At 41.4% G+C, this 13,032-nt stretch overlaps 1 protein-coding gene across 1 annotated transcript in view; it reads right to left on the bottom strand.

Annotated features, from left to right (window-relative positions):
- LOC105484999 (ubiquinol-cytochrome c reductase core protein 2) overlaps positions 1 to 13,032 on the bottom strand; it is a 30,363-nt gene extending 17,331 nt beyond the window's left edge. Inside the window, exons 1-7 of the mRNA XM_011747143.2 lie at positions 12,880 to 13,032; positions 8,986 to 9,069; positions 8,738 to 8,887; positions 7,695 to 7,759; positions 3,783 to 3,839; positions 3,412 to 3,536; positions 822 to 919 (exon numbers count right to left, since the gene is read on the bottom strand). Coding sequence (XP_011745445.2) covers positions 822 to 919; positions 3,412 to 3,536; positions 3,783 to 3,839; positions 7,695 to 7,759; positions 8,738 to 8,887; positions 8,986 to 9,069; positions 12,880 to 12,912 — 612 coding nt within the window. The 5' untranslated portion in view covers positions 12,913 to 13,032. The remainder of the gene's footprint in view (positions 1 to 821; positions 920 to 3,411; positions 3,537 to 3,782; positions 3,840 to 7,694; positions 7,760 to 8,737; positions 8,888 to 8,985; positions 9,070 to 12,879) is intronic.

The raw sequence follows: 13,032 nt of genomic DNA, 5'->3' as shown, positions 1-13,032 counted from the left end.
TGTGCCAAAGAACGTGAATGAGTGAGCGAGGATGGAACCGGAGCTAAGGAAGTGGGCTCAAGTCTTATTTACGAATTCAGAGAGACCAAAGAGTTTTAGTCAAAGGACCTATTTGATATATATGTACGTATACACACACATTTTTTTTTTTTTTTTTTTTAGAGACAGGGTCTTGCTATGTTGCCCAGGCTGGTCTTGAACTCCTGGCCTCAAGTGATCCTTCTGCCTTGGCCTCCCAAAGTGCTGAGATTACAGGGGTGAACCACTGGGCCCAGCCCCTATTATGCTACTTAAACATTTAAATACTGTTTAAAAAAGATACACAGGCTGGGTGCAATGGCTCATGCCTGTAATCCCAGCACTTTGAGAGGCAGAGGCAGGAGGACTGCTTCAGCCTAAGAGTTCAAGACCAGCCTAGGCAACACAGCGAGACCCCATACTTAAAACAAACAAACAAAAAAGATACATACACACAGAAAAGGGTTTAGAAGAAAATATACCAGGTATTAACATTGAGTGCCTTTAGGTATGTGAGATGTTTTCTTTTCCTTCATTTTCCTTGATTTTACTTTTTAATGATCATGTCCCTTTAGTCATGAAAACATTTCTTTTCTTTTTTTTTTTATGAAAACATTTCTTAAAGAATATACAAGAATTGCTCAGATAAAATTTTAGTTAAAAAGCAGGCGGATGAAAAAGCAAGCACATTGAATTTCTTAAAGTTAGAAGATAAAAAGAAAAATTAACCAACAAACCTGAAATGGTAGATGTTCAATTTAATGTGAAAAACAAGTACATTTCAAAATATGTTTTATTGGTACCTCCTCTGATGTCACTTTTCCAATCCTATAGTCAGGACAGTACAAGGGATTAGCCAAGGCATTCCGGTAAGCTGCTGCATGCAAATTTTCAATGACATCTGTGAGATAAGTGAAGAAGCATTTAGGGAAATGCACTTTCAGTAAAGACAACGTTTTTAAAACCTAGAAAGCAACAAGCCTATACAAATTTGGTCATCTTCTGGCATTCATATGTTAAGAGGACTTAAAATTATTATTATTTAACCTCTAGTAACTGCCAGTTTCTGTCAGTAGAATGTGCTAAGGAAAAAAAGAGATTACGTGGCAGCAGCTTCTATATACTGGAGTCCACCTAAACCCCTTTTCTAACTTTAACCTAGCTGGTATCACTGGGAAGGTATATTGGCCTGGGTGTCAGGAAGTCCCCATCTAGTTATGGTTTTGCTGTCATCTTGCCATGTGACCTAGCACAAGTCATTTAATCTGAATTTTACTTACTTCTAGGTTTCCTCTCTAGGTAATAAGGAGGTTGTCAGGTAGCTTTCAGGGGACCAATGTGAGCTTCCACTGGGACTTACTCCTCCGTGGTGCTTGGTGTTTCCCTGCTTTCTTGCTTCAATGCCTTTTTGCCTGCAGTGTTTCCTTCAGTTGCTCATTACCTGGCAACTTCCCTATGAGAGGCACCGCGCTAGATGCTAGAAATACACAGATGTGGAACATACAAGGCCTGCCCTCAAATTTTAAGAGGAAAACCTGTGAAATAAAGTACTATGGGTGCAATGTCGGCAGTGTGTCAAAAGTGCAATAGAGGTACAAGGGAAGGGCAGTGGGAATTAGAAAACAATTAATACAAGTCATATGTGGGATCCATCTTACAGAATGAGCTGGTGTTTCCCAGGGGAAATCATTTGGGAACAGCAATTTAGGCGTAGGAAGCAGACAAAACAAAGGCTTAAAGTATAACAATAATTTGATTCAAATGGGAATTGCAGCTGGGAGGAGAAGAGGGTAGAGCATGAAGTAAGAGAAGTGGGCTGGTAAGATCATGCAAGGCCATATACATATATGCTGTTTAGACTTTATCCCACAGCTAATAAGAAGGCTTACTTTCATGTCAGAAGCTTGCTGTAATGGCCGTGTGGGAGATGGACTCAAGATGTAAACCTGGAGGCAGAAACCAGCCAGGAGACCACACAGTAACTGTTCAGACAGAATAGATGCAGGCTGGCGTCTCACTGCTGCCAGTGGGGAAGAAGCCACTCTGGACACACAGGTCATCTTTTCTAAAATTGTACTATTCTATCTATTTCTTCAGTAGAAATCCTGAGCAACACAGATCACGCCCCTCTGTGACACCAAGCATCACCATGAAATAATATCAGTCACCACGCCAGCATGTGGAGCCTGTCCCATGCTGAGCCACTGAGTTGACCTATTTCTGCTCTACTGCCACATTTCTGCTCCCACCAGAAGTTGAATGACTCCCAGGAGTCAGCGGCACTTGTTTATAGACTTGTATTACCAGTTGTACTTGTCAAGATTATATAATCAGACATTATATAAACATAAAATACGAATGCAAAAAAGATTCCTACTTAAAAAAATTAAGTTACTTACTTTGGAAAGACTCAATGAAGAGCAGATGGCTAAACAATAATAGCAATACAACAGTAAGCAATAACAGCAGCAGCAATACACTGGTGCAGAATTTGGTGTAAGCAAAACAACTCTTAAAAATCATTGGGGGTCAGGCACAGTGGCTCACGCCTGTAAACCCAGCACTTTGGGAAGCTGAGGTGGGAGGATCACTTCAGCCCAGGAGTTCAAGACCAGCCTCGGCAATACAGTGAGACCTCATCTCTATTAAAAAAAAAAAAAAATTAGCAGGGTGTGGTGGTGTGTGCCTGTAGTCCCAGCTACTCAGGAGGCTGAGGTAGGAGGATCACCTGAGTCCAGAAGGTTCAGGCTGCAGTGAGATCGTGCCACTGCACTCCAGTCTGGGCAACAAGCAACACCTTGTCTCAAAAACAAACAAACAAAAACAAAACATTGGGAAGGAAACAGGAAAAACTTCTAGGATCCTACAATTTACTTACCATCAAACATGAAAAATGATTATAAATGTTTAGAAACAAAAGAATAACATATCTAAATAACAAATTTTTGAAAAATATATTTTCAAATTCAAGTAGTAAAACATTTGTCCAGGCATGGTGGTTCACACCCGTAATCCCAGCACTTTGGGAGGCTGAGATGAGTGGATCACTTGAGGCCAGGAATTCAAGACTGAACTCCAGCTTGACCGACATGGCAAAATCCTGTTTCTACTAAAAATACAAAAACGTAGTCAGGTGTGGTGGTGCACACCTATAATTCCAGCTGCTCGGGAGGCTAAGGCAGAAGAACTGTTTGAACCCACGAGGCGGAAGTTGCAGTGAGCCAAAATTGTGCCACCGCACTCCAGCCTGGGTGACAGAGTGAGACTCTGTCTCAAAAAAATAAATAAAAATAAAAAAATAAATTTTGACAGCATTTTTTTTTTCTTCTATAAATTGATCTTCTAAAAAAACCCAGTATCTTAAAAACAAATGTGATCTGGAAATGTACTTACGAGTCTGCGGATTCTGAAAGGCCACAGCTTTGTCAATCTTTAGCTGAGGCTGAAGGTCAGCTACTTCCCAACGACGAAATTCTGGTGCTGTGGTGACATTGAGCAGGAACTCCATTAGAATATCACTACAGAAGACATCGAGATAAGAATTACGGGTCAAAAATGTAAAACTAACATTTGAGATTCTACATAGCTGTAACGCTCTCAATGTGAAACTTTAGGCCTTGTGGTAAGCACAATGTTTATGAGCGGTTTATGAATAATAATCCAAAATGGAAGTCAGAGGTCATAAGGATGCATTACAAAGACCAGAAGTGAGCAGTTTAGCATTTCTTTCAAAGCAGAAGTCCTAAACACACACAGGTACTTACACATCACCCCGCTGGCATTCCACAGTGTAAGCCATGGTTTCCCTTGTTGCGGTCACACTGAATTGGAAAATAAACTACAGTAAATCATCTGAATCAGGATAGTAAGCTTTCCCTTATAATCTTCTGTTGTATCAACCAATTCCTTTGGAAAGAAAATTTCTGGTATAAAAGGTGTGAACGATAATACAACAAAACTCCACATACTCATCAACTAAAATTTAAAATTTAAAAAAAAAACAGCAAATAATTCCACCCTAAAATGAGTGAAATCTGGTCACATGTTACAACACAGATGAAACCTGAGGACATTATGCTAAGTATAATAAGCCAGTCACAAAGGGACAAATATTGTATGATTCTACTTATGAGGTACCTGGAGTAGTCAAATTTGTAGAGACTGAAAAGAGAATGGCAGTTGCCAGAGGCGGAGGGGAGGGGAGAATGAGCAGCCATTGTTTAACAGGGGTCGGAGTTTCAGGTGGGAGAAGATAGGAAAGTTCTGGAGATGAATGTTGGTGATGGTTGCTACATGCCACTTAACTGCACACTTAAGAAAATGATAAATTTGGGCTGGGCGCGGTGGCTCACACCTGTAATCCCAGCACTTTGGGAGGCTGAGGTGGGCAGATCACTTGAGGTCAGGAGTTTGAGACCAGCCTGGCCAACAGGGGGAAACCCTGGTCTCTACTGAAAATACAAAAATTAGCCAAGTGTGGTGGCGTACGCCTGTAATCCCAGCTACTCAGGAGGCTGAGGCAGGAGAATCGCTTGAACCCGAGAGGCAGAGGTTACAGTGAGCCAAGATCACACCACTGCACTCCAGCCTGGGCGACACAGTGAGACTGTCTCAAAAAAAAAAAAAAAAAAAAAAAACCGAAGAAAAATTTTATGTTATATACGTTTGACCACAATTTTTTAAAATGGCAAATAAAGTTGAAGATCTTTTCGTACCCTTCCAAGGCCAATTCCCTCACTTTCTCCCACTCTGGAAACCACAATCATAAGCACTACATAGTATTTTTCTGCTTTAAAAACTATACATTAAAAAAATCTTGAAACCTGTTTGTTCACACACTATTTTGCCCTTCAGCTGTGCTATACTGATGTACAGATCTAGTTCATTCTGTAATGGCCATGTAGTGGTCTCATCATGACTGTCATGCTTTATCCATTTCCCTAAAGATGGACACTTAGATCATTTCCAGTCTTTATAAAGAATACCTTTGCGCATGTGATTAAAAACTGTGGGGTTTTTCAGTATTACTAGATATTCCTTGATTCTTTCCTAAGTGGTTGTATCAATTTATAATCCTATCGGCAGAATGAGACATTCTCTATCATCTTTACCACTGACAACACAATATATAAAAAATCTGGGCTAAGTGTGGTGGCTCACTTATGTAATCCCAGCACTCTGGGCTGAGGTGAGAGGATCGCCTGAGGCCAGGAGTTTAAGATCAGTCTGGGCAACATAGACCCCCATAAGTACAACAAATAAAAAATTAGCTGGGCATGGTGGCATGTGCCTGTAGTCCTAGCTACTTGGAAAGTTGAGGGAGAAGAATCGCTTAGGCCCAGGAGTTCAAGGCTGCAATAAGATATGTCTGCACCACTGCACTCTAGCTTGGGCAACAGAGCAAGACCCTGTCTTTAAAATAAATAAATAAATAAGAAAGAAAGAAATGCTGTTTCTGTCCTGATTGTTCCACTGACCAGCTGTTCCCCAAGTCTCTCTTCCTCTCTTTGGGCCTTCCTACTCCTGAGACACAACAATATTGAAACTAGGCCAATTAATAACCCGACAATGGCCTCTAAGTATACAAGTGAAAGGAAGAGTCTCATGTCTCTCACTTTAAACCAGAAGCTAGAAAGGATTAAGTTTCTGAGGAAGTGAGGCAGGCATGTTAAAAACAGAGACAGGTCAAAAGCTAAGCCTCTTGCACCAGTCTAGTTCCTGAAGAAAACTAAAAGTGCTACTCCACCAAACACATGAAAGATATGAAAGAAAAACAGCCTTATTGCTGATAACAGAGAGTTTTAGTGGTCTGGATAGATCAAACTGCATTACCTTAAGTCAAAGCCTAGTCCAAAGCAATGCCCTAACTCTCTTCAATTATATGAAGGCTGAGAGAGGGAAGGTGCAGAAGAAAAGTCTGAAGCTAGCAGAGGTTAGTTCATGAGCTTTAAGGAAAGAAGCCATCTTCTTAATATAATAGTACACAGTGAAGCAGCAAATGCTGATATGGAAGCTGCAGCAAGTTATGCAGAAGATCTACATAAGATCACCCATGAAGGTGGCTACACTAAACCACAGATTTTCAATGCTGACAAAACAGCCTTACAATGGAAGAAGATGCTATCCAGGACTTTCATAGCTAAAGTCAATGCCTGGCTTCAAAGCTTCAAAGGACAGGCAGACACTTGTTAGGGACTAATGTGGCTGGTGACTTTAGGTTGAGGTCATTTACCATTCTCAAAATCCTATAGCCCTTAGGAATTATGCTAAATCGACTGTGCCTGTGCTCTGTAAATGGAACAAAAAAGCCTGGATGACAGTATATCTGTTTATAGCATGGTTGATGGAGTATTTTAAGCCCATTGCTCAGAAAAAAGGTTCCTTTCAAAATATTACTGCTCACCGACAATGCATTTAGTCACCCAAGAGCTCTGATGCAGATGTAGAAGGAGACTGATACTGTTTTCATGGCTGCTAATAGTACATCTCTTCTGCATCCCATGGATCAAGGAGTAATTTTTATTTTCATCTCTTATTATTTAAGAAATACATTTTGTAAGGCTATAGCTACCACAGACAGTGAAGACGCTGATGGATCTGGGCAAAGTAAATTAAAAAACTTTCTGCAAAGGATTCACCATTCTAGACACCATTAAGAACATTTGTGACTCATGGGAGGATGTCAAAGTATCAACATTAACATAGAGTTTGGAAGAAGCCAATTCCAACCCTCATGGATGACTCTGAGAGGCAAGACTTCAGAGGGAGAAGAAACTGCAAATACTGTGGGAGGAGCAAGAGAACTAGAAGTGGAGCCTGAAGATGTGACTGAAGGGCTGCAATCTTATGATAAAACTTGAACAGATAAGGAATTGCTTCTTATGGATGAGCAAAGAAAGTGATTTCTTGAGATGGAATCTACTCCTGGTTGAAGATGCTGTGAACATTGTTGAAATGATAACAAAGAATATTACATAATCTCGGTTGATAAAAAAAGTAGTAAGGTTTGAGACAACTGACTTTAATTTTGAAAGAAGTTCTGTGGGTAAATGGCTAAAAACAGCATCTCATGCTACTGAGAAATCTTTCATAAAAGGAAGAGTCAATCAATGCAGCAAACATTGTTGTCTGATCTGAAGAAATTGTCAGTCACCACCACCTTCAGCAACCACCACCTTGATCAGTCAGCAGCCATTAACGTGGAGGAAAGACCCTCCACCAGCAAAAAGATTATGACTTGCTGAAGATTCAGATAATTGTTAACATTTTTAAAGCAATAAAATATTTTAAAAGGTTATGTACTTTTTTTCCAAGATAAAATGTCATTGTACACCTAGTAGACCACAGTATAGTGTAAACGTAACTATTATATGCACTGGGAAACCACAAAATTCCTATGGCTTGCTTTGCTGCGATATTTTGTGGTGGTCTGGAACAGAGCCTGCAATGTCTCTGATGTATGCCTATATATTGCAGATATCTACTCCCAGTCAGTTACTTACATTTTTACTTTAAGACATAAAGATGTTTTACATTTTGATGTACTCAAACTCATCAGTCTTTTCCTTCTTGTGTTACTTAAGAAATCCTCAACCTCCTTGATAACAGAGAAAAGTTCCCTTACAATTGAATATTTTCTGGCATTTTCACTATTTTCTATTACTTATTTAACAAACCTTAATTTGCCACCAACTGCTTCAATTCCATGGGTTATCTTGAAAGATGAAGCTCCTTTTGTCGTCTTGAAAAAGAAAAGAATGATTATCTTTGTAGTTTTTCAATGCCAAGTTTGCTAAACATCACACTCTGTCAAAATCTGTTGTCTAACTGTTATGAGCAGATTTAAAAAGAATTTTACTAAATTCCTGCATCCTTTTTAGTTAAGAATTATAAAACAAGGCTCAACAAAAAGCTTAAGCATAGATTTTTATATTAAGTACATTCATATAAAATTTCCACTGTCAAACACAAGCTTACTGGATTCATTAGTCTATTCTGAAAGAGACTTGCATATGGGAAAAAAAAGTTAATTTTCTTTCAATTTATGGCACTTCGTTTTAAAATTTTGTTTACTGATTTCTTATGCTCTAATATCAATGTTCATATGGATACTAATTTAGTGCTTCTCTGCAGCAAATATGTTGTGGTTTCTCATTTTACATTAAGGGACTGTACTGGGTTAAACAGTGTTCCCCCCTAAATTTATGTCCAGCCAGAATGTTTGCATGTTACTTTATTTGGTAATAAGGTCTCTGCAGATTTAAGTACTTAAGATGACACCATATTGGATTATGGTGGGCACTAAATCTAATATAAATGATATCCTCATTAGGAGGAAATGTGGACACAGACAGAAGGAAGCCCATGTGACAACAAAGGCAGAGACTGCAGTGATGCAGCTGCAGGTCAAGGAATGTGAAGGGTTGTGGGCAACTGCTGGAAGCTAGGAACAGGCAGGGGAGGATTTGTGCCTTCCTAGAACCTTTAGAGGGATCACAGCCCTGCTGATATCTTGGCTTGGCTTAGATACCTTGACTTTGACTTCCAGCCTCTAGAACTGTGACAGGATAAATTTATTTGGTTAAAGCTACCCAGTCTGTGGTAATTTGTTATGGCAGGTCAAGGAAGCAAATATAAAGCCTTTGATTTTAGTTTTTCTTTTACACAGGACCAAGATACCACAGCATTTCCAAACACTTGAGGTAATGAAGATACTTACCAGACTGGATGCAAGTCTCAGCAAATGGGTGGTTCCTAAATTGTTGGAGTCCTCATATCTACTGCCTGCTTTAATGAACAAACCAATTCTTGATAGAGGAGCACAGTTTTCCAAAGAAGCAATCACCAAGCCATTTGGTAACTTGGTAAACTGTATTTAAAATAAAGTAGAGATATAATGAATGTCCTCATATTACCAAAGAGAGTAAGGCATGTATGGGTTCTAGCGAGCAAGTTAGTGGGACTAACCTCAAGGTCCTGAGGCTGTGGCGGTGCTCCTGCAGGCGCAGCTGTGGCTTTAACTTTGGGGGCAACTTTGAGGGAATAAAATCTCTAAACACAAAAAACACAGGTCACACACATTTCTTACAAGAACAGTGCTTTATATAAAAGCATGGTACCTTAGGGTACCCAAGCAACAGAGGGTGTTCAGGGGTAAAAGGAGCAATAACCACCTCCATGGGAGGATTCAGCTGCATAACATTTTTTTTTGTTTTGTTTTTGAGACAGAATGTCCCTCTGTCGCTAAGGCTGGAGTGCAGTGGTGCAATCTCGGCTCATTGCAACCTCCAACTCCTGGGTTCAAGCCATTCTCCTGCCTTAGCCTCCCAAGTAGCTGGAACTACAGGTGCGTGCCATCATGTCCAGCTAGTTTTTGTTTTTGTATTTTTTAGTAGAGATGGGGTTTCACTGTGTTGGCCAGGCTGGTCTCGAACTCCTGATCTTAAGTGATCCGCCTGCCTTGGCCTCCCAAAGTGTTGGGATTACAGGCATGAGCCACTGCACCCCGCCTAGCTGCATAACTTATTAACCCACCAGTTTACCCGAGCCATTCTTAAACCTCTATTTATTAGTGATTTATAGAGTTCCTGATGCTTGTTTATGATGTAAAGAATCGCTGTATTTTCTTAACTTTCAGTTACCTTATAAAAGTTTCATCATTCTTTGTAGCTCTAAAGCTTTGGCATTTTTTGGAAAAGTGTCAGATCGCCCCATCCACAACCTTTTTGTTTGTTTGTTTGTTTTTTTTTGAGACCAAGTCATGCTCTGTGTGCCAGGCTGGAGTGCAAGGGCGCAATCTCGGGTCATTGCAATGTCCGCCACCCAGATTCAAGCAATTCTCCTGTCGTAGCTCCCAAGTAGCTGGGATTACAGGCACATGCTGCCACACCTGGCTAATTTTTTGTATTTTAGTAGAGACGGCATTTCACCATGTAGCTCAGGCTGGTCTCCAACTCCTGAGCTCAGGCAATCCACCCACCTCAGCCTTCCAAAGTGCTAGGATTCCAGGTGGGAGTCACCACACCCAGCCTGCCTCCACAACCTTTTATAGGTTTCAGCTTCTTGCTTCTTTTATCTGCCCAATGAATCTCACCCGTTCAGTCTATTTTCCAATTGAAATGGTTTCATCCCCTTAATAGTCTTAGTAACCTTTAAAAAGACAAAGCAGCTGGGCGCGGTGGCTCACACCTGTAATCCCAGCACTTTGGGAGGCCGAGGTGGGCGGGTCACCTGAGGTCGGGGGTTCGAGACTAGTCTGACCAACATGGAGCAACCCGGTCTCTACTAAAAATACAAAATTAGCAGGGCATGGTGACGCACGCCTGTAATCCCAACTACTGGGGAGGCTGAGGCAGAAGAATCACTTAAACCCGGGAGGCGGAGGTTGCAGTGAGCCAAGATTGCACCATTGCAGTCCAGCCTGGGCAACAAGAGCAAAACTCGAAAGAAAAGAAAACAAAAGAAAAGAAAACAAAAGACAAAGTATATAGCAACTTCCTCCAAGTCCTCAATATTTTTCATTGTATCTTCACTCTCATGTGCTGCATTAAGACCACACAACCAAACGTCTTACCTTTTTTGACTAAATAAAACATTTATGACATGTACGTCATCCTTAGATTAACAATGGCTTCATCCACGGCGGATTCTCAATATATAAAATGCAGTTACTGGTAGGGTAAAAGGGTCCCATTAAATATTAGATAATGGACCCAAAATGCACTCATTTTATTCAGTTTGTTTGGTCAAATGTTATACGATGCCATAAAAATCATTCTGATTATGACTAAAGTTCATGAGGTTATCCGAGGAGATGATGAGTGAATAAAACCTGGTGCTCCCAAGACCCAATGAACACGTCGCTGGAGTTTCCCAGACATCCCCGCACAGGCTGCAAGGACTCCACTCTGTGCTGTCCAGAAGGCTCTTTGTTGTACATCCAGCACTAGTGCTGTACTAGGTTGGCTGCTGGTTATCATTTGCTTTTAGTACTGCTTTTCAGTTATGAATTACAATTAGCTTTGCTTTATCATCATCAATTTAGTTCGCTGGGTATGGTATAGTTAACCTTCTTTGTAATTTTCACCTATGATTTTCCAAAAAGTAAACTTTAAGGTATACGGGCATAGCAATTCAAACATGAATAATCTATAGTTCCGCTACCAAGTGAGACTTTAGGTGTCTTCCAACCAAATGTGCCCAAATAGTGACACTTTGTTGGGGATATATATATATATATATATATTTTTTTTTTTGAGATGGAGTCTCGCTCTGTCGCCTAGAGCGCAAGTGGCACGATTTCTGCTCACCGCAACCTCTGCCTCCCGGGTTCAAGAGATTCTCCTGCCTCAGCCTCCCGAGTAGCTGGGATTAGAGGCTCCCGCCACCACGCCCGGCTAATTTTTTTTTTTTTTTTTTTTTGTATTTTTAGTATAGATGGGGTTTCAACAAGTTGGCCAGACTGGTTTCGAACTCCTGATCTCAACTGACTCGCCTGCCTCCGCCTCCCAAAGGGCTAAGATTACAGGTGTGAGCCATCGCGCCAGACCGGTAAACGTGCTTCTTAATCGTCCCATTCAAATCAGCAAATTATCCTAGTAACTGTCATGCAATTACTAATTTATTTTGTTCTAATAACAAGATATATCAAGCTTATTCTCCTATATAAAATGCTAAAATTAGAAACATAAATAACTGCTTTCAAGTTTACTGCAATTTGTTTACTTTGGGCCTCTCCAACTGTTTTCTCTGAGCTTTTTCTATTGTAAAATAGAATGGAGAAGGACATTTTGGGGTCTTTTACCAATCTAACCATGCTTCCCTCAAAGGGTAATCACTGGTGTGTCTAGGTATACCAGGAAGGTTAATGCAGTTACAGCTTAAATTGATACAGCCCACAGCACATTCACGTAAACATAAAGCATAAGAACATTCCATGCCCAGGTCTGGTCTTTTGCATCTCCATCTTAGGAGGGTTTCTCAACACAGGTACTACTACTGGCACTTGGGGCTAGATAATTCTTTGTTGTAGGGGTAAGTTCAGCAGCGTCCCTGGCCTCTCGATGCCAATACCACCCTCTTGACAAGTTGTTGCAACTAAATACGTCTCCAGACATCGCCACCGGTTCCCTGGGGGCATACTGTCCCTCGCTATATATTTTTTTAAAAAGTGTTCCCCGTTACCCCGCTTAATAACCACTGCCCCATCGTGATATAACCCTAATGTGTGAGTTTTCCCCAAGTGACAGCTATGTTTAATTTAGGTTTGAAGGGGAAACTTAAGTAAGGAGCTTCTGAGGACGGAGACGTCTTGGAGGAACCGTCTAACATACGATCAAGAAAAGCAACGTTAGACTACTAAGACACCGTAGTAACTAACGATGAATGAAGTTCCAGGCACTGTGATAAGTGTTATATCTGCACGAGCTCCTTTCTTTTGCTTTTATTCGCTGGAGAAACTGATGCTCCGTGATAAACCAAGGAGCAGAGGCTGCAGCGGATAAAGTGAAGGTTGGGGGCTAAGGCTGTGCCGTCCTCCCCCTCCCTCTGGGTTTCGCGGTCTCGTTCTCCAGCACTTGAGTGCCGGAATGACCTTCATAAGTCTCTCCAGGGAGTCGCTTCAACTCCGCTCTCACGTCCTGCCCCTCTCTTCAGGTTTCCCGGTGTTAGGTCTCTTCTGCTCACAGAATGAGCTGGGCCTCCAAAGCCTGACCCAGTCTGCAGCCCACTTGGCCCGCAGGGTTCAGCTGAAGGGCAGACCGAATCCCAAGGCCCAGACCCCAGACCGGACACCTCCGCCTCGTATCACCTTGCCGACACACTGCTCCCTAGCCCTTCCCCAAACCCGCCACTTGAGCTCACCGAGAAGGACCCGGCTCTGGTTAGTAGCTTCATGATTCAAGATTGTTCTGACACACGGTCCTACCGGATTAAGGAAAGCAAGATGGTGGCGGAGGCCGCGAGTTTCCCAGCGTTCCCCGCCACCTCTTTCCCACGTCCCCTTCGTGAGGGGTA

This window comes from Macaca nemestrina, chromosome 18 (genome assembly GCF_043159975.1).
Source record: "Macaca nemestrina isolate mMacNem1 chromosome 18, mMacNem.hap1, whole genome shotgun sequence".
In the NCBI taxonomy this organism is placed as follows: Eukaryota; Metazoa; Chordata; class Mammalia; order Primates; family Cercopithecidae; genus Macaca; species Macaca nemestrina.
Note: the sequence above shows the minus strand (reverse complement) of the source record. Positions and strands in the feature narration are given on the sequence as shown.